Source organism: Melanostigma gelatinosum, assembly GCF_949748355.1.
Source record: "Melanostigma gelatinosum genome assembly, chromosome: 22".
Classification (NCBI taxonomy): Eukaryota; Metazoa; Chordata; class Actinopteri; order Perciformes; family Zoarcidae; genus Melanostigma; species Melanostigma gelatinosum.
Genome location: NC_136655.1, coordinates 8,721,392 through 8,747,164, shown reverse-complemented (window position 1 = coordinate 8,747,164; position 25,773 = coordinate 8,721,392). Strand labels below are relative to the sequence as shown.

Sequence of the window (25,773 nt, the reverse complement as noted above, 5' to 3'; positions counted from 1 at the left end):
GACGGAGAGGGAAGGGATGGTGAGAGCGAGTGGGGAATGCATGCAAAGAAATGCAGTTGCTTGTCGGCTTGTAAAGGATCGAGAGCACAAGGGCGGTGATGTGTTGAAATGTTGTTTTTTTATTTGGCTACTGGGGCATCGTTGGGTGCTTTGTTGGCGTTGCGGTAGCTTGTAGCATGTCACTCTGTTGCAGGGTGGTCACAATGGCGTCGTTGTGCGATTTGGTTTCTACGCTGTTTGGTGGTGTGTTGTATTTTAGGCCTCCACAATACGAGGAAATTCCCCAATGTGCGACAACATTGTTCAATATTGCGCTGAAAATATGACTTTGTGATTAATACGGGTGCATATTAGCTTTACCTTTCCTGTGTCAGCGTGGTTGTCTTTAAATTAAAGAGGCAGATTAGAATTTAATGTTTTAAGTATAGCTCGGTCCGGAGCAGCAACAGTAGGTCAAAAAACAAACTCATTCATATTTCACTGGAAACAGATCTAAAATATCAACAAAATAAATCATATTCCTGAGTGAAATTTAGAAAGAATGAAGAACACAGGCATTAGCCAATACCAGTCATTTCTCCTCTCCTCTGTCCTCGTTTCCTCTGTCCTACTCCCTCTGCTGATCTGATTCACTGTCAGCAGGTGGAGCAACTAAGTTGAAAGTCATTTTAAGACACGTGGCCGACGAAGCTAAACAGTAAGACTACGTACAGACAGCTTTGTGTAGGGGAGCGCCTGCACTTAATGAGGAAATACAATAATAACACGGAGGCTCTGTAGTCTGCACCAACAACACAAACAACTTTATTGCTCCAACCTTCAACAGCACACTTCACCGCTGCACACTACTTCTGTTCCCCATTCGGTCTATAGCTCCAGGGCCCGTTTAACAACAGGTTGCAGAAACCAGCCCTACATTGGTAGTCAGGTAGCCTTTTGCAAGGTGTTAATTATTCATTTTCATCTCGGGATGATGACCAAATTTCAGTCGGCACTATTGCATTTGTAGCACTGGCTGTATGCCGTCTTCAAATCAATGCTGTCCGGGTTATATAAAGAAGTCATTAGACAGTCGTCATTAGTTCAGTGAGTCTGTGTATGTGAGCGGGGATATTAAAGTGGAAGGGGTAATAGTTACAGTTGGACATGTCACACTTCTCGCAGAAAGGAACCTCATGCATAATTTGTGGCAGCAATAAGAGCTCGAGACCTCTACTTTTGTTTCTCTATTTAATGTTCCTCATTTATCTTTTTCACTCTCTCTCCATTAACCTCATTCTTGCTCATTCTGTCTTCTACCCATTATATGTATCCCTCATTACTTATGATGAGTGAGAGAGTCTTTACTAATGTGACTGAGTTTATCCCTGCTCCTTTCACCTTTGTTTCTCCTCTTCTTGTCTCTCTTTTAAAAAAAATCTCAAACACTTTTCCTTTGTCGTCGCACTATATCGATGACTGACATTATGCAGGTGGAATTTCCATCATGCAGTGCTTTTTTTCCACATCCTCACTTGTAATTGGATTTCCTTTATACTCTGCCAGATTCAGCGATCTGATTTGATTGTATTGCTACATAAAAGTCACAAAGTGAGTAAGCGAGAGAGGGAGACGGATAAAAGGTTTGTGTTCAGCCTTATTGATAGTGAGAAAACTAAACCTTCGAGGACACGTAAACGTATCCATGCGTGTGAATTATTCAGTCGCGCTCTCTACAACACACACACACACACACACTTGCAGGTACAATACAACACGTCCTAGATTAAAGATCGGTGACTCTTCTTCTTTCACCTCCGCTCATTAACACCATTGGAGCGCACATCAAAATGTAACTGTATCACATTAAATGCTAACACTAATGCCCCCTCTCTCCAACATCTTCTGTGTTTGATCCAGGAAGTGCCGGTACACCAGTGGTTTTTAATGAGAACGGAGATGCCCCAGGGAGATACGATATCTTCCAGTACCAGATCACCAACCGGTCTACTGCAGAGTACAGAGTCATCGGCTCCTGGACCAATAAACTACGCCTCAAAGTGAGATTTACTTCACTTTTTCACCGTGCAAAGCAGCCCATATATTATTGCTCGTGTGTTCTTTTCTATCTGCGATTGTTCTAGGAGCTGACTTTTGTGTCATACAGGAAAAGAAAATGCCTTCAGAGTCATCCAAAATGTATTTTGATTTGAGTGGTTTGTTGAAGCTTTCGAGGCATTATAGACCGCATGCCTTGGCAGGATGCAAGTTCAACATCACTTCAAGCACTTCAAGCACTTCACTTTGATTTGTTTGAATTGTTGCTTTCGTTCAGACGCAAAACTTAGCTGGAATTTAGCATTTTTACAAGAAAGTGTAGCTGCATGTTGTGGGTGTGTGTAAGGGATACTGACACACACGCGCACGTGCACACACACCCATCTCCTTGAGCACCTCGGTGTGGTTGGTGTTCTAAATCCACCCAGGACTTCATTAGAAAGGCCAGATGACATATGAGAAGACTAATAGGCACAAAGTGCTTTCACACAGAGAGAGAGAGAGAGAGAGAGAGAGAGAGAGAGAGAGAGAGAGAGAGACTCATAGTTAAGGCACACATGAATGGGCGCTTTGACAAATTACAATCCGTTCGGGTTTGAAGGCACAGTGGCAGATGTGGCGATGGCAGCATGGTGAAAGTTTTCACGATCAGCAGACTGTTTGAATGCTCATCGGTATGCAGGCAGGACAGCTCCGTGCAACCGGTGAAGCTCAGCCTGTTCGCTCCATGGTGAATGTTCTTTTGGACATTTACACACAGTTACTGTGAGGTGATGTTTACAGATAGAGCAGAATCCCGTCACAGCTGTCATCGTGTAATTTAGGTAGTACATGGAAGGGAGGTTCACAGCTGGGTCTCTGGTCTGCTTATTGTTGCAAAATGTGGTGTCTGTATGTAATAATTCTGAAGGAACTGTTAAGGCCTTGAATGAAGAAAAGTTTTAAACAATTTACACTTCTACACACACACACACACTCAAAAATCTACGAGAGTATTTCTCCTGACGGACATTTTAAGCAGTACTGAACAGCCTGTAACCCAATATCGTTGCTCAAATGCTGCAAGTGTGTGTGTGTGTGTTTCTATATGTGTGTCAGTGATCAAATCAAGTCCATTTTCTCTGTCCCTGATGAGTTTTGGCCTCCTAACTAGTTTTGTTGGACTGGTACATCGTGTGCCTGTTTAAAACAGTAACGCTCCATTTTACCCAGCACCCTCGGCAACGGATGGGAGCTCAGGGACTGGGTATAATTACAAAAACTCACACATAATAACGACAAATTGAAACTCACACATAGCAGACATACGGAAATCTCAAGGAATTGCAATAATGGCAGCATGACACGAGCACAAACAAACAAAGTGCACACATGTTGGAATATGTGCGCACACACACACACACAAACAGAAGGAAATACAGATGGACTGTTTGTGCCAGATCTGATTATGGTCTGATTGCTGGCTTCCAGACGAGCTGGTGTTAGTTTTGTGCCCGGCAGCGCTCAGGAAAACGATCAGAGGATCTTCTTGTGCTAATTGCTCTCCGAGTTGCCCTGAATCCACTGCAGGTACAGAGTGTTGCAGGACTGTGAACACAAAGTAATGTCAGCTGCAGCAGATGGCAGCTAATCTTTGTGTCGCATAATATCCCACAAGAAGGTGGAGGGAAGTTTTGTAATGCCACTTCAGACAAAAACAAACTCTTCATCTGTCACATGGGACAGATCTCACACCTCTGTCTCCTCACCTCTCCTTCTCCAGGTCGAGGCCATGCGTTGGAAGACGGGCGACCCATCTCTGCTGCCCTCTGTGTGCAGCATCCCGTGCCGCGCAGGCGAAAGGAAGAAAGTGGTCAAAGGCGTGCCGTGTTGCTGGCACTGTGAGCGCTGTGAGGGATATCACTTTCAGGTAGATGTGCGGAGGACGTACAGGCCACCTGGACTTGCTGTTGTGCTTTGTTGGAATTATGTCATTCACCTGTGATGTAGAACTTCAAGGCTGGTCTGTGGTTTGTTGTGTCCTGCTGTATTCATCATGAATTTGGGACAAACTTAAAAAGAAAGAATACAAAAAAGCTTCCGTTAACAGCGAGATTCTGCAGGAACATAATGCTAAATGTACCATGGCGCAGGATTTTAGCCACTTTTGTTGTGTGTAGTCTCAGTAAGGCTCGGCATAACATTGCGGATGGTGTCTGAGTATAAGGATGAACCATTTGTGGGTCTATTTTTATTTTTTTTCAAGAGACTTTCCATTAAAAACGGTATGCTGTCTGAATACTTGCATTACACGCTTCACAGGTCGCAGGCAGAAAAATACACCTGAAACATAATTCACTTTTTGTCACTCAATCACTGAGGATTTAGTAAATAATTACAAAGCGGGTACTGTTAGAAATTCTCTACTTCAAAATATAAAACCAAACAAGTCACAGTCCAGCGTGATCCATCCTGGTAATGCATTCTGGTGATCTATTGCAAAGTGTTTTTGTTGAAATATATGAAAAAAAAAGTTATTCACTTTTTTGCATCAATGTAAGCGCTTCACTTTCTATTCATCTTGTTACTTTAAAAATAACAACAAGAGAAGAGATCTCTCTGACTGATGAATGGCCTCGGTTGTTGCGTTTTAAAAGCCTCCAAAATGCTCTCAGCCTAACCGGTTCACTTGATCCGTCAGTTGAAATGGAGAATTTTACCAGATGCTCTAACCTCGGCAGAGCTTCGACAGCCACAACTGGTTGCATTTGTTGGAATCAACTATTGAGATTTGTTTGCAATGACAGCGCTTTGACATCATGAACATGTCGGTCTCCGCATGCATCTGCTCTCGTGACAGCTGCTGCCTGCTTACTCTTACTCTACGGTAGAGTTCTGTCCCAGGCAATCAAGAGAAAGCCACTTAGATGGCCCATTTTGGATTCATATAAGCAGGAAGAACCCCACAGATGCTATTATAGCAAATGGAAGTACATAAGTACGTACTCATTTTCCAGATACATGCGTTTCCTGTAACATCAACAAACCGTCAACACATTTACAGTAGATTTGGGATCTCAGTGGATTGGAAAATAGCGAACAAGTGTTCAAAAATGTATATCATGTGCGAGTCAGATGACACACAATAGCTCAGCCTCAACTGATTGGTAAAGTAATCAACTGTTAGTGATTCACAGTGTATTTGCATATATTTGGGAGCAACTGCAGTTACAGATTTACCATATTGTGTGTCGGGTTTGGAAGAAAACATCTGGGAATTCAGTCTGTGGGAGCTACAGACAGATTTACCAGACACTAATAAAACTGTCCCTCCCCAGGCATCGGAGTTCACCTGTGAGCTGTGTCCATATGAGATGCGGCCCGACGCCAACCGCACTGGCTGTGTTCCCATCCCCATCATCAAGCTGGAGTGGCACTCCCCCTGGGCCGTCGTCCCCGTCTTCATCTCCATGCTGGGGATCATCGCCACCTCCTTCGTCATCGTCACTTTTGTCCGGCACAACGACACTCCCATCGTGCGGGCGTCGGGGCGGGAGATGAGCTACGTGCTGCTGACGGGGATCTTCCTGTGCTACGCCATAACGTTCCTGATGATCGCGGCGCCCGATGTGGGCGTGTGTTCGTTCCGGAGGATTTTCTTGGGCTTGGGGATGTGCTTCAGCTACGCCGCGCTGCTCACCAAGACCAACAGGATACACCGCATCTTTGAACAAGGGAAGACGTCTGTGACAGCACCCAGGTGACGAATACACACACACACACACACACACACACACACACACACACACACACACAGACACTGTTTGCCCTGTGGGTGTCCAGCACAGGTAGATTTCCATGAGTGTAGTAGCACTGAAGGTAAGTGTGTTCTTTCTTTGCACTCAGAGATGTGTGTGTGTGTGTGTGTGTGTGTGTGTGTGTTATCACATGAAGACCTAACCCCCCCCCCCCACTTATTCCTGACTGAGCTGCTTCTGCAATCATTATTCATCATTTGTTCCTCATCCATTATTAATGAGTCATGAACTCACACTCACCTATTGTACTGTTTGCACTCAGTATGAGTGACTCTCGGAGAGAGCATCAACTAAGTGACTCAAAAGTTAATGTGGTATTTAATAGTGCTCAGGTTCTTGTCCGTGCTACCCAGATGGTCATCTGTCTTTCCTTCGGCACCGTCCATTTGTAAGAGTTGGTGTTATTGTCCTCCTATGACTCGTGCATTTTGTTTTTTGTATTTGTAATTAGGATTTCAAAATTCCAGGAAAGGCTAGAAAATAAGCAAATTCAACTAAATGCAATGAACAACAATGAGAGAGTTAGAGAGTTATTTATTTTGCACAATTCAAACAACAAAATTTTAAATAATCAAACATAACAGAAATAAATGAATCACAGTGCAGGAAGAGACAGAAAGCCAACTTGGCTTATTTGAAGCCTCCACCTATATAATATTACAATTTTACAAAATTACAAAGAAAAATAAAATATGCATAAGACATTACAACAAAAATAAAGAGAAAGAAAAGAAAAAAAAAAAAAATAATAATGTAATTGACACACAATGGAAACAATTGAGGTGAGGGCACTGTGAGATGCAGAATGATGGAGGGTTTTGAGGATCTTTCCAGGTTTCAGTGTGTGTTGTTGCTCCAGGTCGTCAGGCGCTAAGCATCCTTTGAGCCTGGGAGCTTGAAGGAGCTGGTTGTTTCTTCACTACAGTGGAGAGTGACAGTCTAGGTTTTCTTGTTGGGTATTATTTCTGTATGGTCATCACTTTCCTTCTATCCAGTGCTATATGTAAGGCCTCTCCTCACTGACCACGTTCTTCCCTGTTGCCTAAAATGTCATCATCACCTTTTCCCTGATCTCCCGCCAACATTTCGTGTGGATGTTTGTGGATTCTTGTGTGGCTTCATGTATAGGAATATAATATGTATTGCTGCTGGCAGGTCTCGACCTTTTCGATAACATGAAAACAGCCTTTTTTACAGAATGACGAACAAGGATTTTTGTTTAAAAATGTATTTGTAAAACACTTTATTGCCCAAAGAAAAATCTAATCTTATAGAAAATGACATTATGCACGAGAATCTAATCATTTTAATGCGGTAGTGACACATTTTCAAGTGCAGCTATTTCCTTGAGCACAAACGTTGGTGCAGCGGTTTGCCGCACCTCTAAATTAAACCTCTCACTCATATCAGCAATCGTCTCCTTCCCAGGTTCATCTCACCCGCCTCCCAGCTCGCCATCACCTTCTCGCTCATCTCCGTCCAGCTGCTGGGGGTCTTCGTCTGGTTCGCGGTGGACCCTCCCCACACGGTCGTGGACTACGGCGAGCAGCGGACCCAGGATCCCAGCTCGGCGCGCGGCGTCCTCAAGTGCGACATCTCGGACCTGTCCCTCATCTGCTCCCTGGGTTACTCCATCCTGCTGATGGTGACGTGCACAGTTTACGCCATCAAGACGCGAGGCGTGCCCGAAACCTTCAACGAGGCCAAGCCCATCGGATTCACCATGTACACCACCTGCATCATCTGGCTGGCCTTCATACCCATCTTCTTTGGCACGTCACAGTCCGCAGAGAGGGTAAGTGTGTGAGCGCTTTTTGTCGCTTCTCTTTGTGTCAATGCTCCTAAATACACTTACCTAACCTGCATACCTTAACTGCTGTCTTTTTACATTTCCTTTATGAACTACAGTCTACAGAGAGTGTAAGTATATTGCAGATGTCTGTATGTTATCCCCATCATCTTTAGTCTGCAAAGAGGATGAAACCATGATGTGTGTGTGTTTGTGCTTGTCTGCTAGTCTGCGCGTCTATCTGTTGGATTACCCTGTAAATGACCTGTTTGGGATTTGAAGCAATTTTCTCTGAGACACCACAATCTACAGGAAAGATGACTACAGTGTGATTCTGTGCATGTGTGGTTGTGCAGGATTTGACTTAATAGGGACGGGTGCAATGGCTACAGAAGATGTATATGTGATACTAATGTACATTTGTGTGACATATCTTTCATAAGATGACAATTCACTGACAGGCGGGGTTGTGACGGTGTGGTTCGTGGGCTTCCTGTGAGCTTGACGGAATACTGTGAGCTCATTCTGCAGTATTATTCAGTTTTGGAATCACTTTTGGAGTCATACATTTGCATGTATTGTTCTGGCAAAACGTCTGCTCTCTCTCGCTCTCCACCAGACAACTTTTTGTTGGAGCTGAAATCTCCGTGTCTTGGCACTGAAAGACAACATGTTTCAATTGTAGCTATACTAATGGCTTAGAGTCCAAAATCTCCCGACAATCCCCAGCGAGGATTTTCTGTCTGGCTGGTTGACTAGATCCATGCCTTGGTCCAGGCTTTTGGAGGCTTGTACTGTACTGAGCTTATTCCTCCTACCTTTAGTCAATTATTGATGGCTGTGTGGCGAATGTGAGTGAGATGTAACTTTTATAAAGTGAAAGTGTGTGTGTGTGTGTGTGTGTGTGTGTGTGTGTGTGTGTGTGTGTGTGTGGGGCAGCCTTTACAAGGTGCAGGTTCTGCCTTATGAATGATGGTTTCATTATGGATGCACAGTACATTATCCGCATGCATATTGTGTTTTATTTGATGTTTAATGTTATTCCAAGTCCCAAGATGAATCTCAGGGGTCACGGAAATAAATGGTGTTTTAAATAAAGTGTTACGTCACCACGACGACGAGAGGTCCTTGAACATATGATGCAGTTTGCTGCAACACAATGTGAGATTAGCCGTGGACAGACATATCGAGGTGTACACTCACTCAAGGACACACGCACGGACACGCAAGCGATCGCATGACTTCACTGGCGGAGTTTAATAAAACGCTTATTGCTTGAACGGCTCATTGCTCATGTTCACATTAAGACCAGAACCTGTGACGAGGTGTCACTCACAAGTAGCTATCGCTGGGGACCAGTCATCAGATGTGTAATTGAATGATTGTGTGACAGCCTGTGAGAGGTGTCCTTTCATCTTATCAGTTTACAATCACAGGGTTTGGGAAGCATACATACATGAACTCATAACGACACAGTACACGCACAGTAAACCGTCGTGTTTACTTGATTCTATTTTCATCCTCTTGCTGGATGTATCATCGTGTTTTTATTTTCCTCACTCATTTATCTCTCTTCAAGAAGAGGCGTTTTGGTTTTGTTGTTTATTTTCTTTAAGCAAAAATACCTTTTTTCATGTCACCACATTCATGCAAATAATATGTGGCAATTATAACCTGATACGGAAAATGCTACTGATTTAGTTTCCACCGACGGAGGCTTCAAACAGGTGACCTATGACAGCTGGAAGCTTCTTTAACCTTTAACTTGTGTGTTGTGTGAGCCCATACCCTTGCATGTGTGTGCATGTGTGTCCATTCGTGGGTGCTGATGTGTCATCGTTTCCTTAGGGTCCGTCCACGTGACTCCAAATGTCATTTGTGTGTGTTATATGGCTTTGTAAAAGGTACGTCTGTGTGTGTGTGTGTGTATGCCATCTGACATGCTGTTGTGCCCCGGGTGTTACTGGTTGGGCTGTTCAGCTAATTAGAATGTCCACCAGCGACTTCTTGTGTGTTGGCGTTTGAGCGTGTTTTGTCTGGTGTGTTGTGTTTAATTGGAATACCCACCAGTGGCGCATTTGTGTGTCTGTGTGTGTTGTTTGTAATTGGAATATCCTCTGGAGTGTGTGGCAGCTGGCTGGCTAACAGAGAGAGGGAGGAGAGAGACGAGTGAAAGGAATAAACAGGTAATGATGTGACTCGCTGCTGGGCCTTTAATGAGGAGAGCTCTACCAAGGGCATAGGTTTGGATTCGGAATGGGCCGAGGGGGAAGAGGCGACAATGAAGTTAGTAAGAGGTTCGAGGACAACATGACTCCCATTACCAGTGAATTTGCCATCAAATGACCATCACGCTCTGCCTAATAACTCTTATAATTATTATGACTTGTTGATTCAGTGGCTTGTGTCGTGGCTCTGCGAAGACATGTTTCAAATGGCAGTTCTATGAGGGCTTGGATCTTCAAGGCCTTCATCAGCCGTCGCGAGCTGTGCTTCAATGCTTCTTTTCAGCTCACCCGTGGTATAGAAGGCATCTCTGTGGGAGTGTTTTTAACTTTCGACAGCTGGATTGATTGCATAGAGCATATATGTCCGATCCGATACATCCACTGGCTTCCGGTGACTGGCCCTCTTACTCTTTCCAAGTCGTTCTCTGATTAATTTGGCATGCTGGAACACACTCGTCATCATTTTGTTTTGGCGAAAACTCGACGCCTGGCGTTAGCTTCTGGTGTTCTTCGCGGCTGTTTTCAATGGAGTGGAAATCCAGTAACTGTGAGTAACAGGCAGACCAGCTTTAAATGTGACATATTTTGTTTTTAAATGAGTGTTGAGCTCCATTTTTTTTCAACCATTGAGGACACGATCAGGCATCTACTTGCCTTTTCTAAGTTGTAAAAGGCTGATTGAGTGAGAGAAAGGCTTGATCTTTCTGCGTGGTATGGTGAGATCAGCAAAGTAGTCAGAGTGGAACAACATAGAAAGGTGAAGCCTATAGAGGCTGATAAGGTACAGTCTGCACTAATCTATCTGTAATCTATAATGTATCACCGTCCCAACATTCCTTCATAGCTTCTGGGTTGAATAAAAACCATAAAGTCAGTAACACAGAGACCCGGATGTCTTGCTATACTCTCTTATACGTGCATATTTAGAATTCATTTCCTGACAAGTGCAGACTTGAGATTCTGCCACATACTCATCCTCTGTCCTTGCCCACTCACTGTCATTTGATTCTCGTTCCGTCTCATGTACATAAATGTGTTCAATGCCTTCCGCAGCCTCCTCTCATGATATGCTCCTTGTATTTCTGCTCTCTTACCACCCTTCCCCTTCATTCCTCTCCATTGCTCATGTACTGTCCCCCCCCCCCCCCCCCCCCACACTCCTCTCCTCTGAATACTCAACACGGCTCTGAGTCACAGCGGGCAGAGAACGAGAGGAGGAAGAAACGCAAAGAGAGAGAGACAGAGAGAGAGAGAGAGAGAGAGAGTTGAGAACATAAAGGGAAAGTTTCAGCGAGAGATGGGTACAACGCTGGGAGACAGTGAGACACGGAATAAGAATGTGAGAGATAAATTGAGAGAGAGGGATTCTTAACCATCACCAACGAGGGAAGTATTGTTTTCAAATAGGTCATGTTACCATGCAGAGGCTGCTGGCTCCGAACAGCTTCTGCCGCACCCTGCAGAAAAGGGAAAGGTTGTGTGTGTGTGTGTGTGTGTGTGTGTGTGTCTGTGCTTCCCTCTGCCTCTCTCTGCTTGTTGTAAACCCTAGCCACGGGGTGCATCCTCTCTCCAGCTATCTCTCTCTGTGTCTGCCTCATCATTCCTTTGCCTGACACCATGGACAGACGGCCATCTTTTCCTTCATCTTGGTCCTCTTCCCTCTCTCTCTCTCTTTATCTTTACCCCTCTTTCTCTCTCCCTGTGAGCCACCGCTCCTGTTCTCCAGATGTCTTAAATATGGTCAGCTTGTTATCTCCTGCTTCCAACAGAGGAAGAATCAACCACCCCGCTGCTACCCACAAACCCACTCACTGTGTGTGTGTGTGTGTGTGAGAGAGCGTTTGTCTTTTTTTTTTCACAGCTCATCTGTTTTTGGTACAATGCATCATTATATGCGTACCAGTTGCTTGCATAGAGATATATTTGAGGGATTGTTTTTGTGCCATTTATGCTTGTAGAGTGGAGCTGCTGAGTGACAGAGAGGTGCACCATTTAAAGTCTCTGACGAGCCAGAAGTTTCGCTCCTGCCCACCCAAAAGAGATTATCTGCTTTAAATTACACATTTTAAAGGAAATCGTTTTTTCTTTCTTCTCCCGGTGGAGAACCAGTGACCGCCCAGATCCTTACCGGCAGTAACCGTCGGTAATCAATCGACACTAATCTGAGGAGGGGGAGAGAGACAGGGAGGCAGACTAAAAACGGCACGGTGAGAAAGAGGGGACTGAGAGAGGGCGGCAACAAAAGAAAAGGCAGAGATGGAGGATGAAAGAAAGAAATGCGTGTTCAGCAAAAGAGAAAAGAAAAGGAGGCAGCGAGAGAGAACATACGAGGCAAAGAGAATGAATCAGAGAGTGTGGGTGTGCAGAGTGAGAGCAACCTGAACAGATACTAGCAGACACAGAGAGAGTTAAAGGAGGGTAGGATTTACCCAACCGTCCAACGCCAAAGATGGAGGAAGAGAGGCAAGCTGATATTAGAGAGAGAGAGAGATCAATGTAGATCAAAAATGGGTTGGAGTAACATTGAAACATAACACAAAGATAAAGAAAGTGGGGTGAAAGGGAGGAGGGGCACAGAAATGTCTGAATCGTTTCAGAATCGGACAGATGGCCTAAACTCTGGGGTCGTGAGTATTTAAACATCACAGCTGACTCTGTCTGTCCCACACACACACACACACACACACACACACACACAGCTGTCCCAAACATGATGCCTCGTGTCTTGGGAAGATGGAATTGCCGGGTTTATCGTGACGCTTAATGTATTTCCATTTGTCCTTTGACTGTCCAGTGGAGGATTCAGCTGCAGCTTATGTCAGTGGAGAGACAAATCTATAAACATGCAGACCTAAACACAACATCCATCATGTTTCATGACAGTAAGTGAGCCTGACACTAATAGTGTGATAAACTGTTGTTTTCAACACTCTACATCGATAAATAGTATCTATTTCAGTGAGAGTAAAAAGACATTCTATAACATGCAAAAAGTCATGGTTAAATAAATGTTAAGAGCAATTTATCCATCCTGAAGGTGCAAAGTGCCCTGAATTAAACCAGGTTGTGCGTTTTCTCTCAGGCAGACCGCTCCAAAATATATGATGAGCTGTAAACTGTGCCATCATTCTTTCAATTCAACCCTTTGGACACTTTGTGGGAATTAGACAGCAGTGCAAGCTGTTGGAAATAATGTTGAGATTGGTTGAATTTACGTTCCAGTAATTATTGTGAGGTTGCTGGACGTATTATACGAAGCCTCTCGTTACATTTACAAGAACACAGCTTCGGATGCAACATCCAGTGTGATGTATGGGACGCTTTAGGGAAAAGTGGATACTGTATATAAGAGCAGTGGGTTGCATGCCACATCTGGAGTGCAGATTACAAATTATGCAAATACTCCTGCGCCATTAATTGTCGCCTATTTTGTGAACATTTTCACATGACAAACCGGTGAAAAGTGCAAATCCAGTTTGTGGAAATCGTTAATTATACGACCTTTGGTGGAGGTTATGGTGAAAATTGTGTTAGAATTAAATAAAAACGGGTCAAAATTTAAACGACTATTAAAATACAAACTGTCTTTTTATGAGAAAACAAAAAATACATGGAGCTTTATTTTTGCAGGCAAGGTAAAACACCAGGACATCGCTCGTAGTACCTGCAGTAGCCATGCTCAGGGATTATTAACAGAACGCGTATTGTCGAGCAGTCACTTTGATTTTTAGAAGGAATGAGTTTTCCAGTCGTTTGCACGGTTCTGGTGGGATTTGGTTGTTTGGCTGAAGATGGGTGGAGACAGACAGCATGTGTCAGATCCTGACATCAAACAGTGAGATGTTGAAGGATGTGGGGACGCCCAAGGGAGGGATGTCACACAGAGACTGGCAGTCACACACACACAGACTTACACGCCATATATTCAAACACACACACACACACACAAACACACATTTAAGCACATTTACATGTAGACTCAGAAACGCTCCTCAAGGGACCAACGGAGACAAGAGGAGAGCAGTATAAATCAAAGATCGAAACAATTTCCCTTTTCGATGCAACAGTCGTCTTCATAAACCTTACATCTCCGTAACAACACTAAAATATTGAACATCAACGATTATGTTGTTTATTCTGTTTGTTATTTTCCACCTCCACTGCAGCTGTCATTTCTTCATTCCTGCATATGTGAGACTGTGGAGAGACAATGCACTGCAGCTGATCAAATAGTCGTGTTGACAGTCTTTTTTGGTGCCTGTTAACTTTTCAAGACATTCAATTTTTAAATTCCAATTGTTTTAATGTTCTTTTAAAAAGAACAAGCGGTAAAGTATGTGAAGCAAACGCACTACAATAAGGCAACCGTGCAACAATTAAAAACTGAATTAAATTGAAGCCACAGTAGATGCCCCGATTTAATTAGTGCCGTACTGCTCATCCCGCTGATCCCAAGAGAAATGCAAAAGTTTGTTGCCCTTCAAGCTGTTGCTGTGTGGATGCAATAACCTGGCACCCAGTTGCTGGCAATGGTTCGGAAAAACTTGGCGAGATGATTTTGCAGCGCTGTCAGACTCAAAGCGTCATATTGCATTCAGGTCTGATTCAGGAAAAAAAAAAAAGAAGTCTTTTCAACATCGTTATTCCAGTTGGTGCTTCCAAATGAACTGAACTTAAATTACTGTAAACAGATGGGCCTCAGTACCACTTGTAGACAAAGACTAATACATCTGGAAAGATGCTAAACCAAGACAGAAAGAGCAAAGACAAATGATTTCCACCGTTTAGTTGCCTGTTGATATGTACTATTAATCACTATAACCAACCTAACCTGTCAGAAAGCAGCCCTGACCCTGTCTAAACGCTGGAGCACAACAACGAAACGCAGTGTTTGCTGTAGCTGTTGATGTTAACCACCGGCAACTCATGGAACCTTGAACAAACCATCAGAGGAGTTGGGGGACTCTCACAAACACAATTAAGAAAAGTATCAGACCACTAAAGTTAAATACAGTCATCCAATAATGGCCACGATTTTTATGACCTAGATTTACTTGTTGGTTTCACTAGAACTACAAACGAGGGTTGGGAGTATATGTAGTCCGACTCTATTACTGCGGGAAAGCGCTTTGTGTCATTTCCAGCCCAATTTCTGTCAAGATTGCGCAACGTAAGCTGCAGAAACAGGCACATTTCACACAGAAGAGCAGAAATACAGTTACTACCGTTTTATTTGTTCACCCCCCCCCCCCCCCCCCCCACGATTAGGAAGCTATCTCCTGACTGATGACGCTCCATGCTGTTCCTTGCTGGGTATTTTAATTGGCTGGAGCTGTGCACAGTGGGGTCAAAGTCACGTGGGTTAAGAGAGTGAAAGAGAGAGAGCCTAACAGTCGTGATTATACCATGAAACCTTTATGCGTAACTCAAGCATTTGTTTGACTTGAGACTACTGGCCGGACCTCGTGCAGATCTTCAAGTCAATACGAGCCACGCTAACAAGCTGTGGTAGAGCAAACACAGATGTAACATTATTTTATGTTTTATTGGGGCCCAATTAAGTCGCAGGGACACAAAGTTCAAATATTATGGCAAAGCATCCTGTGTCAGAGATTTTTTTTCATCACAGCACCGTGTTGGAAACATGCATGTGATGGGCATGTGGAGAAGTGAAAAACATGCTGAGAGAGACTAATAAATAAATAAGTCGCCTTTTTTCATGCATACGGATTGAAAAAAAGAAACACCTACTCCTCTCACCATCCATCAGTTTTTATGTTTTAGTCAAATTGAGTTTCTAAATTATACTCATAACTGCCACAGTTGGAGCTTTGAATTGAACACGTAAATCTTGTCTGGTTGTTACTTTCCACTGCGGATGTGATCTGAATCGCAGAGCAATATTTTGACCTGGAACATTGACAGAAAGCAGGCCTTGGTTCTTTGATATTGTTTATGGAAGATAAAGATGATACTTTACTTTTTTTTTATACTTCCAACGAAGTTTGAAGCTGTGAAAATCAGGAATAAATAAATCAATCCTAAGTCCTTCACAGTCAGAAGTGGTAAGATCTGGTACGGTCATGCTCCCATTTTTTAAATAAATAAATAAATAAATCAAAATATAATCTCCTCACCCTCCCATGGCTCAGGTGATTAACATCATGAGTGGTTCCATGCTATGCGTGAACAGAAACAGGAGGTGGGAGTTCGACACACACACACACACACAAGAGTTTTTTAGAATAAATGGCAATTAGTTTAGGACCCCCAGGCTGCCTGTGAAGTCACTTTGCCTGTTTGAAGGTTGGCTTAGGTCAGGCACCTATCAAGTACACATAAAGTCATCATCAGCGTGTGCAGACGGAAGCACGTTCAATGAACGGCGATGAGAAGGAGAGAAAAACACAAAACAATAGGGAGACAGAGAAATCAAGTAAAGACAATGAGTTAAAATAAGAGAGAGTTTCAAAAGACTAAGAGCAGATATGGAGAAGGATGTTAAAAAAGGAAGGGAGGGGAAAGGAAAACATTTCAGAGAGAGATGCAGGGTCGTTTGGGGTCCAGTGTAGAGTGTCAACCGCTCTCGGAGATAGTAATGGCGGAGAAGAGGGGGGTGACAAGTCGAGGATGGAGCGACTGAAAGATACAAGATGTCTTCGGGAATGAAATGTATGTGAAAGAAGGTTTCAGTTGTTCCTCGTCAGGCTGAGTCTAAAATACCGGCTTTTTTTTTTTAATCAACAATTAACTATTTCCGCAGGTGATTAATGCCAAGAACACTTAAAAAATGCCACACTGTGCACAGTGATTGCCAAGTGACAACAGGCAACCACTCAGCCTCTTGGCAGCATACAACAAAGCCAACAGTGAAGTGTGTGGCACTGTTAATTTGAACATGTGTAAGCTTCCTTTCAAGTGTCTTGTGGGGAAACTCTCCATTGTATCACGAAGCAACATGCCCATGGCAATACGTGCTTCAGAACTTTGCCCATCAGAACGGTCTCTGTCCATCTGTCCTGCTTTGTCATCACTTTGTCTTTTTTTTTTCTCCTCTCTCTTGTCAACTTCCACTCCCTGGCAAACCGCTTTATTCCATGTGTTCCTGCTTCCTTTCTTCATTCCGTTTGTTTATTCTCTGTCCCACTTAGCCATGGTGTCGTTCATATTCACACCATCTCTCTCTCTCTCCCCCCCCCCCCCCCCCCGTCTTCTTTCTTCATCGTTCTAATGGCTCTGATGCGGTCCATCACGGCAGCGTGAGAGGCCGGGATACGTGCGTGTTCCTGTTCTTACAAACCCATGCATAATCTGATTCATATTTGTGTAAGGGCACGCTCGTCTGTGCGTGCGCATGCAACTGTTCAGACTGCTTGAAGTGCATTTTGCTGCATTGTGTCTTAATCAATACATTCCCTCCAAGGGGGCTTCAAAAACAAGTGATCAAATGGCATCGTTACACCATTTCTTGGCATTGACTATAGATGCCCTAATGTTCGTGAAAGGTAGCGGTACTTTGTATTTGGGGGGCGATGAGGAGCCCGCATAATGTGCAAAGAAAAAAAATCTTAATGCCATTCTCCATTTATTCAACATCCGTTTCAGGTCTTGGCTTAATTTGTGCATTATGTCGTACATCTCTCCTGCTTGTGTATATCAGTAGAGCGGAAATTGCAGTGTCTGCAGAAGACAGGCCTAATTGAGTTCATTGGCTTCTGGTCGTGCGGTGTTCATGAGCTGTGCTTTCTATTTCACGGTGCCATTTATACAGCACAGCCAACCCGACCCAGAATAGCCTTCAACGTTAGCTGTCATGCCACGGCTATCAGCTGTGAGGAGAAGACTGCACTCTCTACTCTTAACTATCAAGCCTCTTAGCATCAGCCATGTCTCCCAGGACTTTCTTCTACAGCTATTCAGTATGAGCTGTGTGTGTGTGTGTGTGTGTGTGGCCCACTGGGTCTGAGGGGAACCAACAATCTTCTGTGATCATTGTGATAAAAGTATGCTGATAATGAAATGGAACCTGAACATTACGTTTTGCAAATATGTTCAATGTGAGATAAGGTTGTCCGAGGGCAAAGAAAGGCAGCTGTAGGTGAGGTTGTACACTAAACACATATAATTGTGATACGATCTGGGCTGTAACAGCAGCGGAGCTATCCTTTCAGCACTCATTGAAAAATAACAAGGCGTCCCGTTGACAAAAATGCGTCGCTGAGCCCTTTTTTTTCATCAACACAAAATGAAATGAGTGCAATAAAACCCCAGCACTGCTAAGTCGACTTGGGCAATATGACTCACAAACACTGGCCAAGAATTTAGCAAAAAGCATCACTTTCCTCAACCGTAGGACTAAACGGAAGCCCGACACTATGCTACGTATTTGTCCACAGAATGTACATGCTTCTCTTTCTATATTTGGTCTCCTGATCCTCTTCATCAGAGTCTCTTTCCTCCCCAGGTGTTAAACGTCAGCCATCACTCTACCCCTCTGTTCCTCTTTCTGAATCTCTTCCTATCACGGACCAGAGATTCTCCGCCTGTAAATGTTTTAAACCTAAAGGGAATCAATTGAATGCAGCCATCTGTAGCTAAGCATCTACTTTGTGTGTGACTTTTTTTGAAAGCGCTCTTCCGACGCGAGCATTTTTTAGCCGATATCAGCTGCAGACAGCAAGGTGGAGGAGGACGGTGTCGGTCTCCAGCGGGGGCTGTGTATGTGTGCCTTTGTGTAAATACGAGCTGGAATCCACGACATTGGTCCCAAGGCTAGATGTAATGGAAGTGTTCTGATAAGAGCAAGTTCACAGCTTAAGGGAATCTCTGTTTCCCTGTCATTTTATTCTTCCCCTTTTTTTTCTCTGGTTTATTCCATTTCCACTCTGTCTTTCATCGACTCTCTTTAAACCTTTATTTTTCCTCCCTGTCTAGGTTTCATTCCCGTCTCTGTTACTGAAAGCACTCCATCTGTTCCGTCCTGTTACAGCCACTCACTGATCCCTGTATCGGTACAAGTCAATTGAGGGCAATTTGTTGGCAGGAAACATAGAAAAAAACAACATGGCGGAGTACTAAGACATCCATAAAATGATGTCTCGCGTCTCTCTTCGTGATCTTTCTTTGCTCCTGTTTAATTGGTGATCCGTCTCAAACAACTGCACAGTTCAGTCCTGCGTGTTGGTACAGGCAGAGCTCCCCGGGCCAACCCACTATGTGCTGCTACCATAGGAAAGTCATCAAGGGAGGAAGAAAGTGTGTTTTTCTCTCTCTCTCTCTCTCAATCTACACCTTTGTTCCTCTTCCTCTTTATTTCTGAACACACATTTTAGATTGAGACTTTGAGAATGAGGATATTCTTGGAGAGTGATGAAATTTGGCTTCTTCAAAAGCCAGTTTGAAGGTGGAGAGTTGGGGAGGCTTCTAATGTCGATGCTCAGCTTTAGAGTTCGGGGAATGCTCTCAGTTCTAATAAGTACAGGAATATCAGTAATCATGACATTTGTTGAATGATTAAATCCCATTTGCCAATGAGCTCTTTTTGAGGTCCTGTTCAGCTTTGGCTGAGAAATTAGAGACCTTTGACTGAAGCAGGTGTTGCTGCCGGCATCATTTTTACAGTATTCTCTGCTTCATTTGGAGAACTTAACAGTCCGGTCAAACACAATCATACCAGGGCAGCTCATGGCCGTTTCTTCTGATTGAGAATACTGAAGTCATATCCTCTTTATTTTTTTGTTATTTCCAATTTTTCACAAATGGCATAATGTGTTCGCAAAATAAAACATATTCTACGGACATATTTACACCATTTACAGGCCACAATCAATTTTGAATTAAATGCCCAAATTTTAAAAATGGTCGCTGAGTGAACCCTGACTGATGCTTCGTCCCCACGGTGTCTTGGTCTCTCTATTATTTAGTGCACCAGGAATGCTCGCACCTAACGTGTCTGTGGTTGCAGCTGTCACGTTTGTATTTGAATGCATGTATGTATCCATGTGTGTCTTTCAGTGATGAATGATTCATGACGCGGTTACGCAACGTTTCATTGAGCAGTATTGTATGACGGGAGTTCATCCTTATTGTTGAAGAACAGTGGTGGATCAAACATTACGCTGAGCAAGACACCACCGCGACGGTGATTTAAAGAAACTGGCTGTCCAGGTTGTGCAGCCACTGCAGTGCATTTGTGCTTTCTCTCCTGCTCTCTTACTCACTTGTTCTTGTTCTCCACGAGTCCCTCTCATCTTCTTTCTCCCTCCATGCCTCTGTTACCTCTCCTTCCTGGCTCCATTTATACTATTTTTCTCCCCCATAAATCCATCCATCCATCGCACCCCTCCCTTTTCCTGTCTGTCTCCCTCAATATTCGCAGACGGTGCTCGCCCGATGAGCTCCATGTCGCCAGAGCTTGTCAGCTGTGTCAGGTCTCTCCTCCTCCAAACTACTGTCCGAAACTCACTAAGGACCTCCGGACTAGTGCGCAGTCTGCTTCGCTGTCTTCTTGTTTCATTATAACTGCCCTCCAACTTACTTGGCAGACTTGTATGTGGCCATAGTCCTAATTTAGTCGGGTTTTATGTAACAATTTCTGCTTATAGTACATATCATCACATCTCTCCTTCAGCCCACTGCCTGTACCCTTTCACTGGAGACGTGTGGCCGACTATACAGGACGACGTGTGCCCGTTTCAGCCTGCCAAAATAAATGCAAAGAACCATTTCACATTCTTACACAAAGAGTCGAGCTCTGCAGAGCACAGGCAATTAAGCAGCTTCGTTAGTCTCTACACAAATGCTAATTTTGCCCGTGTTAGACCGTCCTCCACTACCTGTCTTCCCCCCTCTTATCTGTCCTTCTCCTCTTTCCCTCACCAGGCGTACTGTGCAGTTGGACAATTACACAGGCTATCTCTGACAACTTGAAATGTGACAAATGACTCTCGCGCCGTCCCTCTGTGTCTCTCTCTCCTCCTAGATGTACATCCAAACTACCACCCTGACCATCTCTCTCAGCCTGTCTGCCTCTGTGTCTCTGGGGATGCTCTACATGCCCAAGGTCTACATCATCCTCTTCCACCCCGAGCAGAACGTACCCAAACGAAAACGCAGCTTCAAGGTGAGGCCCCGTGAAATACATGAGTCCTACGTGCTACGTTTTCGGAAGATTTTCCATATATTTGATTGAGTATTTTGACTGATATTAAATATCATTCGTTCTGATGATGTGAGGATAATACATTTAACGATACACTAAGTAGAACTACATTGAACTACAGAGTAGGGCTGCAACAACTAATCGATTCAATTAAATAGAATTGATTGGAAAAAATATTTGGCGGCTTTTAAAGCTCACGTTATGAATTAAAGGAAATGACGCCGTCTCCTTCAACTTCGGACATCTAGGCATTTGAAAAGTGTCGGAGGCAGTGATTAACAATAAAGTGGAGATGAGTAAATCCACGATTACAGGTTCTAATAAAAAAAACAAGAGAAAAGTACCTGACAAAAATACTGTCCGTCTGTTTGTGTGTGTATGTAGCCAGTGGCCCGGGTCCCAATAAAGCTATCGAAGAACTAATGCTTGATAAAGGTATCGCTCCCTGTGGTTAAACAGCATTGTACAAGTTGTTTCTTTTGATAAAAGGATGAAAAAAACACTTTTTATCAGATTTAATAATCGATTAATCAAAGTAATAATCGACGGATTATTAATCCACGATCAAAATAGTTGTTTGTTGCAGCCCTACTGAAGAGGGGACCCAGATCTTGTACGGCACAAACAGTCTTCATTGCCAATGAGTGGATTTCTGAATGTGAATGCATGATGATACAGGCAATTGTGACAGCTGCCACCATGTCGGGGAAGCTGAACCAGAAGGGAGACCGGCCCAACGGAGAGGTGAAGACTGAGCTATGCGAGAGCATGGAGACCAACAGTGAGTAAGAGAACACCAGAATTTTATAACTATACATATAACAAACTGTTCAAAACGATATCGTCCCGTCCATTTGTATTACACAAATCCACATAATGCTTGAATACATGTAGAGAGATCAACGCTAAAGCACACACACAATGACACACACACACACACAGAGAGGTTAAAAGTGGATTCTAGCGAATAGGAAACATGATGGCGCAGTACAACAACTGTTCCGATGGAGTTATTTACTCTTTCAATGAAATAGTTGATCTCATACTACCAACAAGTGGGTAGTACATCATACACACAATTTTCCCCTTTTGTACATGTATGCTTGGATGTGCAGATTGCATGAGGAGTTTTAGTTTGCTTTAAGTTTGATTTCGGTTTGAAAATGAATTTCACGCCTGACTTATTTTGCGTGGCAAAACAGCTGCAGCAGTGACAGTAACAGTTTTTAAATAGCACGGCGTGTCTTCTCCCAGCGCTGACGGTGAAGCACTCTCACATTCTCTTCAAAGCTCTGTTTGGTGTTCAGCTGGTTCTGCTTCGTCAGCGATCCGTGGACGGAATGACAGGAGAGCATGTGAATGTGCACGCGTGCCTTAGTGCATGCGCATGCATGATTAGCTGCTAGTTTGCATGTGTGCACGCATGCTCTAGTATGAGTATCCATCAGTCTGGTGTGTCCTTTGGTGTGTTTGTGTGTGTGTGTGTGTGTGTGTGTGTGTATTTATCTCTATAGTTCTGTGTTAAGTGGTGTTTGTACACCCATCTCCATCTGTAATCTCATTATCACATGCACGTCTCAGCCTTGCTGTGCATGTCTTTCTGTGCAGTCCATGAGTACGGCATGTCGGGTAACATGCTTCTGACCCGTGTCTTGATTAGCACCAGTGAAGGAAGCAGGTCTCAGTTCATTCATTTAGCCAGTAGTTAAACTGCTTAGTCATCTCCTCACATACTTCCCTTTACAAACAATACAAATTGCAATTGAATAAGTTCCATATGGTCACAGTCTATGTATTTCAACGGTGATGAGCAGAAAGCAAGTTCAGGAGTCTTTACTTTTTTGGCTCCTGACATTTTGCTTAAAAGTGCTCTTTGGAAAATATCAACAAAAACCGTTGGGCATTTTTCAACACGCATTTCTTTGATAAATGTATTATTATTTTTTCTATCGAGGACCTTTTTTTCCATTATTCCAGCAGTGTGATGGGAAAGCACAAGTGAAAAAAAGTATGAAAGCATCAGAGTGTAACAATGGCGCAGTTAGAGGCCTGACGTTGCTGCAAAAACATTGACATTTACCATGGAACGCCTGAGGGGACACAAGACATAATGGCTTTGACAAAAAGCTCCAACTACTCAAGGTGGACTGTGGATGTGACACTGTTACGTGACCATCGTGACACAAATCTGCTCTCAACTGCTCTTTCTTATGTTCCTTTTCCTTTACCCCTTCCATACCTCCATTCGGTCCCTTCTCCTTCATTCTCCCCTTCTCTTCTCACTCTTTTCCCCATTGTTCTTGACCTCATCTTCGCCCAATTGTGTTATCGTCTTCCTTCCTCCTTTTCCATCGCCCGCCCTTTTTTCGTATTCACGCAGCTTCATCAACTAAGACGACATATGTCAGCTACAGCAATCACGCCATTTGATGGGACCACAGAGGATGAAGGAAGGGATCGGACAGGAGAGGGGGCGGAGTCTTGGGGCAGTGCCGAGCGAAAGAAGGAGCCGTCGTTCTCGGCCGATTGGTAGAAGGACTTGCGGACGGACTGAGCGCCCGAAAGGAATCCAAGCATGAGACATTTTGTATTGTTCAGCATCAAACCACAGAGAGGTGGGACCACATAAACAGCCAGTCAGTGTGCCTGCTTTCCCGCCGCTCACACCTCATTGGTCCTACCATGAACTTACCCCTTTTTAAAAAAAAAAAGACGATGTGAAAAAAAAAAAGACATGCCATAGGACACTTTGGTGGACAGAATAAAACTATTAAAATCTAAACACAAAAATTCATAAAAATGCAAAGAAAAAAAAAACACTCATGTAGACATTATATCTAAAAGGGCAAATGTGGGGCTGGGAAAGAGATTTAACAGATTACATTTTAAAAGATATTTAAAAAGAGAAATGAGAAAAATCTATGAGACTCAAACATGTGTGTTGTTATTCTCTACTTGTGAGTATTTTTGTGGTTGTGACGATTTTTTCATTCTTGTCTCACCGTTGTCTGATGGATCGCCCTTGCATAATGAGATGAGTGTGTTTCCTTTTGCTGTCTTGGCTAACCGGGTTGTCGCCTTGGGTTGTGAACCTGTAAAATGCCATGGTTGAAGCATGCCAGTTTTTTTATACAAAAAGGAGATTTATTTATAATAAAGGAATGTTTTGCAAATGTGTAGATTGGTGGTCGTTTGTACGTTTTGTAGTTTTGAAGGGGGGGGGGGGGATCCCTTTTTGCAGATTATCTTTTAGATCCCATCTTAAATGTAGATAAATGGACGGATTGGCAGATCGGGGCAATGCACCATCCATTCAAATGTCATCATTACTTCACACACAAATGTACCATGCTTCTCACAAGTAGATGTATATGTGTAATTATGTACATTACCGACCATGCTTACAGCAGAATACTGTGCGGTTTTCTATATTTCCCCGCTCATATTTAGTACTTTGACCCGTACTAAAATTTCTCAGCAACTACTGAATGTACTGCCATGGAATCCTAATAACTTCGGTGATCCCCTGAGGTTTCGTCTAGGGGCCACTATGAGGTTGACATTTGTGTTTTTCGAGTGAAATGATTTAATTTTTATGATTTAATTTGAAATTTTTAAATTGCTTTGTTTTATGTTATGACATCATGATGGTCCCATCAGCCTTCGCCGTACTTTGTGTTTACGATGTTGGCACGCCCTGACAGAACAGCATGCTTGTTCCTTTTTTTCTGCTCCAACATTCATCTCATGAATCCCACAATTTAGCAAATCACTTGGTTACATCGAGCAGAAAATATCTCTTGCCACGTTTGACTCACGCAGAGTTTGTTCTTATATTTCATTTATTTCAATTAAAAGTCAGCAGTGTCGTGATCTCTCCACTGACAACATGTTACTGGGAGGAATCTGCCAGAGAGAAGGGAGAGTGGGACCACGACAGAAAGAGAAAGAGATCAGAACCAAGTGGACGGAACTCCCCTCTCTGTACACCCGCAACAACCCACCAGATGTCCAACCTACAAAAATACATGAGAGCCAAGAAAGAAACAGTCAACTGCATCAGTGAATCCATTCTTGCAGGAGAGGAGCAATCAATAGTGCTGAAGGCAAAGTGAAAGGACAAATCACAGCGTTTACTCCAGGACGGTTTGCCCCGCACACAAGGTGTCAGATGAAAAGGTGTACAATTCTGTGAGTATGTTCTCGAGAGTTTGTGGTTCTTATACCTTTTTGTTGTACGTCTGGAGTCTTCTCTGGATGCCATGAAATGCTCCCTCGATGACAGCGCTGACACGTAGACAGAACAGTAAATATGAACCGAAAAGGAAAAGTCTTGTTCCGTAACAGCTGGCAACTTGTTTTTAAGCCAAAAGCTAACTTTTTACAGACAGACATGTTGTCTGCTGTTCTTCTTGCGTGTGCATCATTGCAACTGAGTAATCGTATCTTATTTTACTGTCATGCGTATGTCATTTGTACAGCTGACAGCCACTTTTGCTACAAGGCTTCCTAATCTGACTTCAGTATGAATTACATAAGTCTATTTGGATGTTCTCGGATCCTCTTACCCTGCATCCTTCCAAAATGTCACATGTGTCCAATAGATGAAAAGAGAGCAGTGGAAATGGTGAAAACCGATTGTAATGCAGCCAAATGTTGCATTTAGATGAGGCAACTCTCATCTTTTCTTGAGTGTCGAACGTCTCCTGCGCTTGCTGGCATTATCGCCGCGGCTCTCCATACTTTCTGTTTCAGTTTTCA

At 43.5% G+C, this 25,773-nt stretch overlaps 1 protein-coding gene across 3 annotated transcripts in view; it reads left to right on the top strand.

Moving 5' to 3' along the window:
* The window catches only part of grm8a (glutamate receptor, metabotropic 8a), a 158,800-nt gene extending 134,730 nt beyond the window's left edge, over nt 1-24,070 (top strand). For 2 of the 3 annotated variants that reach the window (XM_079294633.1, XM_079294632.1), the window contains exons 7-13: nt 1,900-2,039; nt 3,800-3,946; nt 5,355-5,776; nt 7,263-7,629; nt 20,833-20,973; nt 21,691-21,793; nt 23,393-24,070. In XM_079294633.1, the coding sequence (XP_079150759.1) occupies nt 1,900-2,039; nt 3,800-3,946; nt 5,355-5,776; nt 7,263-7,629; nt 20,833-20,973; nt 21,691-21,793; nt 23,393-23,442 (1,370 nt within the window). In that variant the 3' untranslated portion in view covers nt 23,443-24,070. Of the gene's footprint in view, nt 1-1,899; nt 2,040-3,799; nt 3,947-5,354; nt 5,777-7,262; nt 7,630-20,832; nt 20,974-21,690; nt 21,798-23,392 lie in introns of all 3 variants that reach the window. The other variant, XM_079294634.1, reaches the window with a different exon arrangement.
* Nucleotides 24,071-25,773: the final 1,703 nt, after the last annotated feature.